Genomic DNA, 15006 nt, shown 5'->3' on the forward strand with positions numbered 1-15006 from the left:
AAAGTAGACGGAGCCATTTGCTTTTGCCACAGAGCTACATTAGTTAGGGTTTCTGTTGCAGTGATAAAATTCCATGACCAAGAGCAGCGGGGAGAAAAGCGTTTATTACATCTTGTAGTCCATAATCAGGGAAGCCAGGGCAGGAATTCAAGGCAGGAACCTGGAGGCAGGAACTGATGCAGGGGCCATGGAAGAGTGCTACTGACTGGCTTGCTCAGCCGGTTTTGTTAGACCTTCCAGGATCACCAGCCCTGGAGTTATACCACCCACAGTGAGCCAAGGCCAGCTTCATCAATCTTCAAGATGTGCCACAGACTTGCTCATAGGCCAGTCTAGTGAAGGCATTTTCTCAGTTAAGGTTCCCTCTTCCAAAATGACTCTATCTGTATCAAGTTGACTTAAAACCAGCTAGCACAGGAGGGAAGAGAGCCAGACTGCTCATCCTTGGCGGGAACAGAGCCTTTCTCACTTGTAGGCAGGAGTCAGACACTTCACACCCCTGACTCACTGGCCTTAGATTACCAGTTCACCTGGGCCTCTGGTGACTATCGGCATTGCGAAACTGTTTTCCAGAACACCAGTACCGAGAGATGTTGAGTGGCTGGTCTATGAAAAAATAATTCCAGAACAGTTAAATTAGGGAATTCTTGTATATGGTATCAGAGTTTTTGTTGTTATTGTTTTTTTACTTTTTTTCTTTCTTTTGCTTTTTCTTTTTTTTAAAGAGTCACAAAGAACTCTAACAGAATAAAAGTTATTAAATGTGATGGTAAAGGAATCTCTTTAGCTTTGCTTAACATTTCCCAAGCATATTTGACCCTAGGGCTTCATTTTCCCTTCAGTTCCTATTAATAAATGGATATTTAACCTATTAATAAATGGATATTTAGGGCTGGAGAGATGGCTCAGAGGTTAAGAGCATTGCCTGCTCTTCCAAAGGTCCTGAGTTCAATTCCCAGCAACCACATGGTGGCTCACAACCATCTGTAATGAGGTCTGGTGCCCTCTTCTGGCCTGCAGGCATACACACAGACAGAATATTGTATACATAATTAATAAATAAATATTTTAAAAAATAAATGGATATTTAACCTATTAATAAATGGATATTTAACCTATTAATAAATGGATATTTAACCTATTAATAAATGGATATTTAACCTATTAATAAATGGGTATTTAACCTATTAATAAATGGATATTTAACCTATTCCGGACCAACTAATCCTCAAAGCTAATGTCAAATCCCAGAAGGGATAAACTAGTGACACTACCAGTCATTAATCCAACACAATCAGGACAGTAGCACTTCAGTGCTAGATTCAAGTCCTGGCCCTGCTTCAAAGTTGTTTAGCCTCTCTGGTTCTCATATACCAGCAGTGATGTTAATGCATTAAAAACTATGCTGGCTGGGCAGTGGTGGCGCATGCTCTTAGTCCTAGCACTTGGGAGGTGGGGACAGGCAGAGCTATAAGAGTTCGAGGCCAGTCTGGTGTACAGAATGAATTATATAGAACAGCCAGGACAGTTACCCAGAGAAACCCTGTCTGGAAAAACCACAAAATAAAACAAACTATGCTGAGACACTACAGCTTCTTGTTTTTGAAAGTGGTTTTATGTAAAGTTTGGTGCAAAGTCAGCTCAGGGAGTGGAGTTTGTCTGCGGATTCATAAAATCCCTTCAGATGCCACTCTGGAGGCCCATGGTAACATCTTTAGTCCAATGTAGGCAGGTTTTGCTCCAGCCCTGGAACTGTGGTGGACTTGGTTGGTGCCCTGTCTGTACCCTTCTCTCCTTGACCATTCCTGTGCATCCTGGCCTGTCAACATTCATGTGTGACAAACACACACCGAGATAGATAGATAGATAGATAGATAGATAGATAGATAGATAGATAGATAGATAGATAGATAGATAGATAGATAGATAGAATAAAAATAGTAATATTACATTTAAAAAATAATAAAAATCTGCTAGCTATAGTGAGATGCGGACTGTGACTGGGAACTCAGCACATATGTGTGTGTGTGTGTGTGTGTGTGTGTGTTTGTATGAGCTGTTTTGTTTTTGACTTTTTGATACTGGGGTTTGAACCCAGGGCCTTGTGAATGCTGAACAGCTACCCTCCTACTGTGCCTCATGCCCAGCTGTGTTGGATTTTTAGACACTGGAGTCACAAATTCGTGCCTTGAGTCCGTGACAGATTCCAGAAACAAGTTCTCCTCTCTTCCTAAGCAAGGAGTGGATACTTCAGATCATTCTCTTTTCCCTTTCCTTTTGGTCTAGTGTGCTAAGTCAGTTCTTTCAAATGGACACGAGCTGTCTCCACAGTAGGATGGCTGTGGCCCAGGCTCATGGCTTTCTCCATAGCCCGCACATCTTCAGGAAATGCTGAGGTGCCCGCCTGGCACGTCACTGGGCAGTTAGAGCACCAGGTAGATGGGTCGTCCTTTGGCCTTGGTCCTTCCTAGGGACGGTGTTCTTCTTTTAGGTTGGCAATCACATCGACGTGCTCACTGGCAAGTGGGTGGCCCAGGATGCAGGCATTGGGGCCGGCGTGGACTCCTATTTTGAGTACCTGGTGAAAGGAGCCATCCTTCTTCAGGATAAGAAGCTCATGGCTATGTTTCTAGGTAAAAGGGGTGGGTAAGGGGTTTTCCCGTGACTCTCCTGCTGATTGTGTTTATTGTCTACATCAAGTGCCTACAGAAGCCGTCCATCTGCATCCAGAGCCACTGGAGGCCCTTGATTACCACTGCACCTCTTCAGATTGTCTTTTTCTGTTTTATGGTCTTGTTTGGTTTAGGTTTTGTTCTATTTGTTTTTGTTTTTTATTTATTTTTGGTTTTGAATCAAGGTCTCATATAGCCTAGGCTTGTCTGAAATTCTCTGTAACCAAGGATAACGTTAAACTCTTTATCTCCCCCCCACACAGTTCATTCCTGAGGAGACATGAACAAACACCTCACCCTAGATAGGGAACCAATACCAGACTAAAGTAAGGATACCATCAAGATCCGGTTCAGTGAACCAGAGAGTTTTATTGGGGTTCCTTGCAGAAATAAGTGAGAGATGCAAGCAGAAATGACTCAAAGATAGCTGCATCACCAAATGAATCAGCGTGGGTGACATGGAAACCCAGAGCATACTACACAATTTACAAGCAATTCAACAGACTCAAGAGTCTTCTAGACAGCTTGAGTGGTCAGAGCCCCTCCAGGTAGCTTGGCTGACCTCTGCATCTATTAGGCCGCTCTCTACTTCTTCCGGTGACTTGGAGCTAGTCTCAGCTCCTTCCAGGCAACTTAGCTTGTGAGAGAAATCCACTGAGCAGCCCTTGCAGCTTATATATTCTTGGTGAGGGAGGGGCCCAGCGTATCTGGTTGATTTCAGGGACTTCTTTTTTTTTTTTAATATTTATTTATTTATTATGTATACAATATTCTGTATGTATGCCTGAAGGCCAGAAGAGGGCCCCAGATCTCATTACAGATGGTTGTGAGCCACCATGTGGTTGCCGGGAATTGAACTCAGGACCTTTGGAAGAGCAAACAATGCTCTTAGCCTCTGAGCCATCTGTCCAGCCCTCAGGGACTTCTTGAAGCCTCAGAGTCGTTTACTTCCTGAGGTTTCTGAGTTTCCCCATTGTTTCGCTTCACCTGCTTTCTAGCCTCTTGTATCTTAATGAGCGTCCCTCCGGTCTGGACGCCTTACTTCTTGGCCACTTCACATGGTGTCCGCTCTCCTAGAGTATTTTTATTTCCTGTCTACATATGACCACGTTCCATCCTCCCTTCAGAGCCTAGTTTGCATGCCCTACCTAGGAAGTAGTGTGCTCCTCCTCAGCATAGAACCGGCGGCGTATGCCTTCTGGCTTCTCCCAGTCCTTTATATGCAGTAGGTCACAGTTATCAGATCAGTAAAAACCGACCTTTTAGGCGCCTGGTAATAATTACCATACAGGCATTGAGCTCACAGCAGTAGTTACTACAGCTGCTGTTGGCTTCTTTGGCGCATCTTTGTTGGGTGACATTTGATGTGCCAACCCCGGGGCCGACCTTTGAGCGTGGGTTGTTTCATGTTACTACAGTTGTTTTTTTTTTTTTTTGATTTTTCGAGACAGGGTTTCTCTGTGGTTTTGGAGCCTGTCCTGGAGCTAGCTCTTGTAGACCAGGCTGGTCTCGAACTCACAGAGATCCGCTTGCCTCTGCCTCCCAAGTGCTGGGATTAAAGGCGTGCGCCACCACCACCCGGCTTTACTACAGTTTTTGACATAGCTTATGAATTTGTGTCTGCATTTGGTTCTTTGTTTATTCTTTTTTTTTAAAGATTTATTTATTTATTATGTATACAACATTCTGCCTCCATGTATGCCTGCATGCCAGAGGAGGGTGCCAGATCTCATTACAGATGGTTGTGAGCCACCATGTGGTTGCTGGAAATCGAACTCAGGACCTCTGGAAGAGCAGCCAGTGCTCTTAACCACTGAGCCACCCCTCTTCGTTTGTTCTTATGTTTATTTATTATGCACAGTGCTAGCAGGGGAGATTCTGCAGTTAACGCAGAACTAAAGTCATCGTGGACGCACATCCTAGGGGATAAATGTCAGCTCAGCTTCCGACTGCTATGCCAGCTCCTTGTTGGGGAGGCTTTGTCTTATGAATTTCTGAATACCTGTTTGTTAGCTGAGTTAATGACTGAATAATCTCACAAGGTCTATAACATTACTTCTCCAGTTTAACATATAATAGAGCTGAGGCTGAAGAGGGGAAAGTTTGCCCCAGATCCTAGCTAGCACGTGGAAAAGAATCTGCGTATGGAGTGTTGAACCCCTGTTCCTTTTTAATGCGCTTACCTCGTTGTGTCCTAGTCTGTTCCAAACAACGCTAGGCCATGCTGCATGTCATAGCATAAGGGTTCACTTTTGTCGTCAAGGCTTGTCTGTCTCTTCAGTCACCTGTGCCCATTTTCTCTTCTCCCATGATGCAGAGTACAACAAAGCCATTCGGAATTACACTCACTTCGATGACTGGTACCTGTGGGTGCAGATGTACAAGGGCACCGTGTCCATGCCAGTCTTCCAGTCCTTGGAGGCCTACTGGCCTGGTCTTCAGGTAGGATTTGTCAGAGAGTGATCACTGTTCTGTGCTGTGATGATGTACGCAAGCTGCTTGAGTGCTCCGGGGCAGTGTGAGGAAGAAAGAACTAAAGTAAGTCAGGCAGATGCGCCATTCTCCCTAACCAAGTCTTCCAAGGAAGCATTAAGGAACTGAGCTCCCAGCTGGCTGTGGGTGAAGTGCCATCTTGCGGCAATGTGCGGCATGCCCCAGGCCAAGGGAACAGCCACTGGCAAGAGCTGCTTTTCACCGGGCGTTTCTCTCAAGTTCCCTCCTTGACACTGTGCTGATTTTTTTCCCCCTGAGCCAGTCTGGTAGAATTATACTTAGGAGAGGCCTTGGAGCCCATCTAATCTCCCTTACCTGTACCATAATATTTCTTGTACCAAAATAGTTTGTAATCTAAATGATGCCTGCAGTTAGCTTTTATTTTGTTTTGAGACAGGACCTCACATATCCCAGGCTGGCCTTGAATTCAGTACCATAATGGGGGATGACCTTGAACTTCTGATTCCCTCTGCCTGCCTCTGCCACCCAAGTGTTGAGAAAGATACTTAAGAAGCTGTGAGAACGGATAGTCTACCTTTGTGTTATAAACACAAAACCTGCTTTCAGGAAACAGTGTTGTGTAGTTGGACTTTCCTTTGGTCTAGCAGCTCCCAAATAACAGCACAGAGACTTCTATTAATTATGATTGCTTGGCCTTAGCGTAGACTTGTCCTACTAGCTCTTAGAATTTAAATTTATTCATTTCTGTTAATCTAAGTTCTTCCATGTGATTTGTTACCTGTCCTCCATAATGTACACCCGACTTCCTCAGTGTTTTGATGGCATCTCCTGCACCCCTAGGTTCATCCCGCTGAATTTCTCTCTCTGCCTGGAAGTCCCACCTAACCTCTCCTGCCTAGCCATTGGCTGTTCAGCTTTTTATTAAACCAGTCAGAATGACACATTTTTACACAGTGTGATAAAATATCCCACAACACTGTTGAGGAAGTTGAGTTTTGGAAATGTGTTTCTGTTGTTGTTTTGTTTTGTTGTTTGAGAGAGCCTCACTATGTAGTCCTGTCTGGCCTGGAACTTACTACACTTAGCCTACTTGGTAAGAGCTCCAGGCCAGCGAGGGACCCTATCTCAAAAAACAAGGGGACATCTTCTAAGAGTCAACACTTGAGTCTGTCTGCTGGCTTCCACATGCATATACACACACAGGCACAGAACACACACCTATGCACACATACACACATAAAAAGTCAAGGAAACACAAAGAAATAAAGGTTGCTGTTGTACTACAGTAAAGCAGCAGGAGAAATAATAAGTAGGATTTTAAAATATAAGCAAGCGACCTGGCTGAGGTCGCACATACTTTCATTCAGCACTCAGGAGGCAGAAGTGAGTGAATCTCTATGAGTCTGAGATCAGCCTTGTCTACACAGCAAGTTCCAGGATAGACAGAGTCATGTGGTGAGACTGTCTTAAAGGAAAAGAAGGAAAGTAAAGGATTCTTTAAGTAGACATATCCTCTGACCCACAAAGCCTGTTTCTGGAGATTTGTCTTACAGATACATTTCATATGTTGGAAGTGATGTATAGGCATTATTTAGTGCAGCATTAATTGTTTTAGCAAATGGCAAAAGACTGGAACCAAGCCAAATGTCTTCTTATAGAATGGATTCAGTTCTGGTCTAGGTGACCGAGTACTGTGCAGCTGTATAAACAGAAGGGTTCTCAGTATATGCGGAAGAAAACCAAGACAGATTATTGAATGAATACAGAGAGTGCAGAGCCAGAGCAGCATGTTCAAGAGACTGTATTAAAAAAACAAACAAACAAACAAAAAACCCGGATCTGCATAGAGAAGCTTGAAGAGGTGGGCATGGCTCTCTGTTGGAGGTGTGGGAGCCTCCTGAGCCTTAGTACAGCCAGCCTTTCTCCTAATCTCAGGTCCTCAACAAGATATGAATAAGTGTTGAATTTTTTTGTCTTGCAGATAAGTCCCAGAGACATTTGCTCTGTGGCTCAGGACGGTGATCAACCTCAGTATTGATAATAGCACATTTGGCTTCCAAGGCTTGCTTGAGATTAATTGATTGTGATGTTTTGCCCGTGGACTCATGCCTGAGTCTGCTGACCTGGTGACCATTTCTTTTCCACAGAGCCTTATTGGGGACATTGACAATGCCATGAGGACCTTCCTCAATTACTACACTGTATGGAAGCAATTTGGGGGGCTGCCAGAATTCTACAACATTCCTCAGGGATACACAGTGGAGAAGCGGGAAGGCTATCCACTTCGACCGGGTAAGCGGTGTGTTTGGTCCGTGGCCAATCTGCAGGCTCTGAGTCTTCACAGCCTGACCCTTCATGGGTGCTCCCTAGGCCACTTTTCTTTCTTCTCTAGTTTTCCTGCTAGAGATGGGAACTGAGTTCTGGTAGGTTGGAGTGGCTTGGCCAAGCTAGGAGCTGGAACCAGAGCCCAAGTTTCCTGTCTAAGTCCTATGTTCTTTCAAACTTGGAGAAATGAGCAAAAAAGGGAAATGCCAGCTAGGCTGAGTCCTGGAGACTTCTGCCACCAGAACATCACAGACTGTAGGCCCCTTCTGAGAGTGGTAGGGGCAAAATATACTTCTTTAGGACGGACTGACAGAACCTCGGCCCTTAAACCATCATCAGGTTTCATTCACTTGTTCTTGGCAGCTCAGAATCAAGGAGAGTGCCACAAACTGGACACTATCTTACGTTCCTTCTCAGCTCTGATGTCTTTTGATTCATTGCAGGGATGTTAAAAAGTGAGGCTAGCAGGGCAAGGGAGTCAGAGGCTGAGCTTAGTCGGCAGGTGGGCTCACAGCCTAGTGTAGGTCAGTTTGTATTATGGTTGTCTCAGCATGGTAGTCTCTGCCTGGCCTTCCTAGTGACTCCCCCATGCTCTGTGTTCTCTGCCCCAGTCATTGCTGCTTCTAACCCTAGTGTGTGTAGGACCGTGGGTGGGGAGAACGGCAGTCACACGCCAGGACCCACACGCCAGGACTGCAGGAGCTGCTGCTTGTTGTGTTCTCATGGCTTTTGTTTGTTTGTTTGTTTAAAGAAAACTCCTGGGAAATATCAGTCATATTTATTGTTACCAGGAGATAAAATAAAACTCAACTTTGCGACTACACCCCAAACATTTAGATGCGTTTTCTACACAGGGGCTTCAGAGAGGCCCTTCTTCTTATTGAAATCCTCCTACAGCCACTGGTTTTCTGGTTATCACCAGAGAGAGCTGCTGCTGCTGAAGGCAACCTGCTCTATCTGCAGGGCTGGCTGGCAGGAAGGTTCTAGAGAGAAACACACATCACTGCCAGGAATTCTAGGAGTGCCGAGCTCAGTCACCCTTCCTTCCCCCACACAATAGGTAGGAGAGATAAGATGCTATTCTGTAGCTAGACTGGCTAGTGCATGGGTCTGGCAGGAGTCTTTTTTTTTTTTTGTTTTTGTTTTTTTGTCCAAAACAGGGTTTCCCAGTAACTATGGAGTCAGTCATCCTGGAACTCATTCTGTAGACCAGTTGGCCTTGAACTCACAGAGATCCACCTGCCTCTCCCTTCTGAGTGCTGAGATTAAAGGCGTGCGCCACCACCTTTATAAGGGCCGTTACCTCCCTGAACTGTTCTTCAGAGTTGAGGGGGAAGGCATAAAGCAAAGCACTGGCTCACACACAAAGGCCATGTGTGAAAAAGAGGAAAAGTTGGCCTTGACCCAGCCAGCTGCTGACAGCAGAGGGAGGCCTCCCACGAGAACACTGTCTTTCTGTGTGTGCTGTCTGCCCTGGAATGCACCCTAGAATGTGAGCAGTTGGGTTAGGGCTTTAGAGGCCTGTGGGATGAGGGGAGGGAAGGGAGAGAGAGAGATCTGAGGAGATGGGCGGAGACTTGTTCTCCAAAATCCAAAAGAGTAGATGAGGCTTAGTGGTAGGGGGTGTGCCTACAGACACAGCTCAGTGGTAGGGGGTGTGCCTACAGACACAGCTCAGTGGGGGGGGGTGTGCCTATAGACACAGCTCAGTGGTAGGTGGTGTGCCTACAGACACAGCTCTGGCGGGGTGCCTGTGGACACAGCTCTGGCAGGGTGTCTGTGGACACAGCTCTGGCGGAGGGTCTGTGGACACAGCTCTGGTGGGGTGTCTGTGGCTCTGTGTGGGGACCTAGCATGTGCAAGGCCCTGGCTCTGCTCCCCACACTACATAAATGGGTAGATGAGTAAAGAAGTCGGAGCTAGAGTTCCCACCAGAAGGGAAAGAGCCAGGAAAGGAGCTCAGGGGAGATGCTGAGGAAGGGAAGAGAGAAATTCTTTGATTTGAGAAGCAGTTGGTGCTGAAGTAGGAAACATAATGAAGCCGGGCGGTGGTGGTGCACACCTTTAATCCCAGCACTCAGGAGGCAGAGGCAGGTGAATCTCTGTAAGTTAAGGGCCAGCCTGGTCTACAGAGTTCAAGGACAGCTAGAACTGCACAGAGAGACCCTGTCCCAAAATAATTTAAAGAAAAGAAAAAGAAAAAATGATGAGCTTTCACTTCTGCCCACCGAGGCTGTCAACAGCACAGAATCATTTTTCCCGATAAAAATTCATGTATTTAAAAGCAATATGTATTTTCTTCTTTTTAATGGGAAATAGTCTCACCTGGGCCCACTCCTGTTGGCCAATATCTGGCTTAGGAAAGAGCCCCTGGCTGAAATTCCAGCAGTGGTGAAGAATAGGATCCTTCAGAGCATCTGAAGCACCTTCTCATGTAGCCCGGGCTAGCTTTGAACTCACTGTACTGATGAGGGTGACTTAGAACTCTTGATCCTCATTTTCCAGGAGCTGGGATTTTTAGGTGTGTGCCACCACACCCAGCTTTTTTTAATTAATATTTTTTTCTTTTTCTGTGGTGCTGGGAATTGTAGCCAGGGCCTTGCATGTGTTGGGCAAGTCCTCCTTTATGGCACCGTGTTCCATGGTTGTTCTTTTCCTTGGTTTCTGGGAATAGTTGCGAGTCAGACAGCCATGGACACTGCAGAAGTCAGGGAGAGAACAGATGTTACGGATCAGGCCACAAACTCTGCTACCTTTTCTGTCCCAGAGCTGGCTGCCTCTTTCTTTGGGGGATGGGAGTCTGCCAGGTCCAGTGGAGCTTCAGGATTTGTGCATCTTGGCTCTGAAAACTCACCATGGACACCTCCAGTCTTTCCACAATGCCAGAACTTATCTAATAATAAATTCATAAGCTACAATGGTTTCGTTGGTTGCAGTTTGCTGTGCTATGATTCTCTCCAGCGGGACTCTGCAGACCGGCAATGGAGGGGAAGTCCTTTTCCTGAGTGGGTCCCGTGCCATGCCTGCTCAGCCACTGAGAAGGTCTGCTTGTCTTTACAGAGCTCATCGAGAGCGCAATGTACCTCTACCGCGCCACAGGGGATCCCACTCTCCTAGAACTCGGGAGAGATGCAGTGGAGTCCATTGAGAAAATCAGCAAGGTGGAGTGCGGATTTGCAACCGTGAGTGTTTCGGGGGCCTCTTGCCACTCACAAGCCATGGTGGTGGCTGGGAGCGCTGGGGCGTTAGCACCGGAGGGGAGCAGCTGTACACTGTGAACAGAGAGGCTTGCCGAAGGCCTCTAGTGAAGGGTGAAAAGTCAGGAAAGAAAGGCCAGGGAAGAGTGACTCAGGCAGGCAGAAAGGCCTTCTGGGGAAAGAACTGCAGGCTCTGCAGGAGTTAGAGTCCAGCATCCTCTTACAGGCTGGTGTAGTTATAGGGCACAAGGGCAGGAACATGGAAGAAGGCTGAAAAGTTTCTTTTCGGCCTGTAGCTTGTCATTGCTTAGGGGTAAGCAGTGAGCACACAGTCCGAGAATGTTGGGTGACTGATAAGCATCCTAACTGTGGCCTTTCTGTGGGCCCCAGGGCAGGGCGGCCCAGCTTATAAAGCTAGTCCACATTATTGTAGTTACTGGGATTGTCACAGTTAACCGAAATGGAGTCTCACAAATGCTGTGGGACTAGCTGCCAAGGTGGGTTAGACCCTAAGCTCTCGGCACCAGTGGTCCTCGTCTCTCAGAATACGTGCTTTGCAAAGTGGGGTTTGTAGAAAATTTTGTCTGAGGGCTTTTAAAATAAATTTTAAGAGACGAAATCTGGAGTCCCGTAGTCCTGTGTTCATCAAGCACGGGCCCCTTAGTAAGCAGTTCTGCGTTCCCATGGGTATTTACTGTGTGACTGGCATGTGCCAGGCAGACCTGGACCCTTGCTCTCAGGAGCTTACATTTTAGTTGGAAAAATAATAAAAACATGTATGAGAGATAGAAAAAAAAACCAGTGTGGTTGGAGTAAGGAGAGCGAGCAAGGAGGAAGGGTAGAGAGGAGGACACGAAAAGGGAAGAGGTGGATGATGCGGAGCCTTTGTAGGCACAGGAGAGAGTGGGATTTGGGGTGGGGTCCGCAGCAGAGTGGTGTCATGATCTGATTGGTACATTAGAAATAGCATACTAACGGCTCCATGACAGAGCTGACATCCTCATAGGACCCAACAGGCAAGGTGCAGACAGCCACTCTAATACACAGAAGGCAGACGGCCGAGAAAATGCGCTGTGTGTTTCCTAAGAGTTACTGTATTGGAATGTGGAATTCAAAGCAAAAGTTCCACACAGTTTTGGGATGTGTTGGTACTTTATAAGTAAGGTATAGACAGACCCTTTTCCTTTCTTGATTGAGCGAGCCTAGAACCTGATGTGCGCTGGGCACGCACTCCACAACTGTGCTGGAGAAGACCTGTAGTGAGCGGGGTAGTAGAGCGGTGGTTTGTTTTGGCTTCCAGTGTGTTCAGTTCTCTGAAAAACCAAAGCAATGAGTCCACTGGGAAAGCTAAGCTCATTTCCATGAAAAGTAGGCCTCTGGGAAGTCTCCCAAGGTGCATGATGGGAACAGCCCTTCAGTCTTTGTCAAACAGGGAAGAAAACCTGACTTGGTCTTTGATTGAGTCCATACTTGAGTCATAGTGTTGTGTAATCCAAATGTCCACTGAGAATTCATTTTGGTTAAATGTACTGAAAAATCTAAGAAGCTAAAAGTAAGCATCTGTAGTAGATTATCCCACTCATCTCGGCCTGGGAGCTTCTGTGTCTATAGCCAACCTTTAGTTATGCACAGTAGTCCAAACCTGACACTCATAAGGAAGGGTCAGGTCAGGAGGGTGTGTCACTTTTGTCGTGAGGACTGTGTTGGAAGCAGATGGGCACACTGATATCTTTCCACAGCGTCAGGATTTATCTAATAATAAATTCATAGGCTACATTGGTTTGCCCAGTTTCCCTTGATAGCTGTCCATTGGCAAACACAAGTTCTTTGTCTTTCCAGTCTCTCCAGACTCCATTCAAGTCTTTAACAATTATATTAATCCTCGGATTATGCGTTATACATCATGCAGGAGTTACATCTACTTCTGTCTATCATCCATGTGTCTGTATAAATGTGAATCAGTGGTAGAATGGCTACAAAGGGCTAAAGAGACCACAGAAGAGTTCAGAGAGTTCAAAGAGGATGTGAGGAGCAGAGGGACAGAGGCAGAGGCAGGGACAGAGGCAGAGGCACGTCTTTTTTTGTCTCCCTGTCAGCCTCGTAGCTGGCTCCCCTACTTCCTTAGATACGTGCTTAAATACCTTCACAAAGACCCTCTGGTGAGAGTATGATTTGAGCCTGGAGCTGTAAGAAAAGGATCCAAGTAGGGAGAAACGAGGGCAGAGAGGGAGCAGGGACCGGGTCCTGGAGGATCCGACAGACTCAGATCCTCAGCCTGTGTGCAATGAGATGTCCCAGAGAGTTAAGAGAAGTGACAGGTAAGACCTGAAATCTAAGTGTATCCTAGGGGAAGGACAGACGCAGAAGCAGTTTGTCATTATTCAGGTGAGAGGTGGTGGTGGCTTGGGAAGAGTGAAGCTCAAAGACGTGATTCACCCAAAGGCCCTCAGCTCTTTAGTGGCTGAGCAGTTTCTGAAGGGGGCTGTCTGACCCTGACTCCCAAACCATGGTCTGTTCTGACTTGCTTCTTTCCTCTCCTGTGGCAGATCAAGGACCTCCGGGACCACAAGCTGGACAACCGCATGGAGTCATTCTTCCTGGCCGAGACTGTGAAATACCTCTACCTTCTGTTCCACCCAAACAACTTCATCCATAACAACGGCTCCACCTTTGACTCTGTGATGACCCCCCATGGGGAATGCATCCTGGGAGCTGGGGGCTACATCTTCAACACCGAAGCTCACCCCATTGACCCCGCCGCCTTGCACTGTTGCCGGCGGCTGAAGGAGGAGCAGTGGGAAGTGGAGGACTTGATGAGGGAGTTCTACTCTCTCAAAGAGAGCAGGTCAAGAGCTCGGAGAAAGACAATGCGCTCAGGACCCTGGGAGCCCCCAGCAGAGCCAGGCACGCTCTCCTCACCTGAAAACCATGACCAGCCCAGAGGGAAGCAGCCTGCTAAGCAGAGAACCCCACTTCTCAGCTGCCCTAGCCAGCCCTTCACCTCTAAACTGGCATTGCTAGGCCAGGTTTTCCTAGACTCCTCATAACCACTGGATAAGTTTTTAATTTTTATTTTTTTGAGACTAAGCTATAATAATAAATCTGCTTTTGGCTATCAGGTTTTACATACTGGGCTCTTGATGAGATTCCAATCAAAGGAATTGTGTTAAACGATCATGAATCTAGTTTATTTTTTTTTTAGCCAGTTGGAATAAACAGCTAAACGCCAAGGTGGCCTCCAAGGTGGCCAGTTCCACAGCCCCCAGGGCGAAAAGTTGAATCTCTCTTCCTTTTCTGGCACCTCTGAGGAAGGTGACGCTGCCGGTATTTCTTGGTTGGCTTTCCCAGCATGTTCTTTGACCTTTTAGCTGTCCCCTCTATCCATGTGTCCTTCCAGGCAATAGAGGTTTATTAAACACCTTTGGGTCCCAGCCATAACCCCAGAGAGTAGCAGCAAACAAAGAAGACAGGTTCTGTTCTCGTTGGAACAGATTGTGGTAGAGAAACCACACTAATGAGCGTATGAAGTGACAGCGGCCTAAGCTCTATGAGGGTCAGGGTCAGAGTGGATGCTGGAGGCAGTTCGGTTGGTAATGAGTTCAGATCGCCAACACTCACAGGAAGACCAGGCCCAGGAATATCTGTAATCAGAGTATTGGGGTTAGGGGGGTGAGAGAAGAGGCAGGTGGATCCCTGAGCTTAGCAGTCAGCCAGTCTTGCTGAATTGGTGAGATTCAGGTTCAGTGAGAGATCCTGTCTCAAAAAGTGAGGTTCTCACAATCGAGGACACCTGCTGTCAGACTTGGAGGTAACACACTTTGACACCCATGGCAAGAAGAGAAGGAAAGGAAGGAAGGTGAAAGGACAGAGGACATTGTTGGCAATGGGGAGAACCAAGCAACCTTTAGGGAGGGCGGTCTTGGAGGGTGGTCAGGGAGTGTGATCAGGGAAGGGTGGCCTGGGAGGACGGTCAGGGAGGGTGATCAGGGAGGGTGGCCTGGGAGGGCGGTCAGGGAGGGTGGCCTGGGAGGGTGGCCTGGGAGGACGGTCAGGGAGGGTGATCAGGGAGGGTGGCCTGGGAGGGCGGTCAGGGAGAATGGTCAGGGAGGGTGGCCTGGGAGGATGGTCAGGGAGGGTGGCCTAGGAGGGCGATCTGGGAGGATGGTCAGGGAGAGTGGTCTGGGAGGATGGTCAGGGAGGGTGGCCTGGGAGGGTCTTCTGCTAGAGGGAAATTTTTACATTAGGAAAAACAGAAAAAAATGGAGATTCCGTGTGTGCTTTTCACTCAACTGCAACAAATTTAGCTTGGAAAATGGTAGACTTGGGGCTGGAGAGATGGCTCAGTGGGTGAGAATACT

The 15006-nt window shown here is 47.1% G+C and overlaps 1 protein-coding gene across 1 annotated transcript in view; it reads left to right on the forward strand.

Annotated features, from left to right (window-relative positions):
* The window catches only part of Edem2 (ER degradation enhancing alpha-mannosidase like protein 2), a 28705-nt gene extending 14913 nt beyond the window's left edge, over nucleotides 1-13792 (forward strand). The window contains exons 7-11 of the mRNA XM_057781997.1: nucleotides 2492-2633; nucleotides 4990-5114; nucleotides 7274-7418; nucleotides 10512-10633; nucleotides 13195-13792. Of these exons, the coding sequence (XP_057637980.1) occupies nucleotides 2492-2633; nucleotides 4990-5114; nucleotides 7274-7418; nucleotides 10512-10633; nucleotides 13195-13695 (1035 nt within the window). The 3' untranslated portion in view covers nucleotides 13696-13792. The remainder of the gene's footprint in view (nucleotides 1-2491; nucleotides 2634-4989; nucleotides 5115-7273; nucleotides 7419-10511; nucleotides 10634-13194) is intronic.
* The last annotated feature ends 1214 nt before the right edge of the window (nucleotides 13793-15006 follow it).

The sequence above is a fragment of the Chionomys nivalis genome, chromosome 9, assembly GCF_950005125.1.
Source record: "Chionomys nivalis chromosome 9, mChiNiv1.1, whole genome shotgun sequence".
Lineage (NCBI taxonomy): Eukaryota > Metazoa > Chordata > Mammalia > Rodentia > Cricetidae > Chionomys > Chionomys nivalis.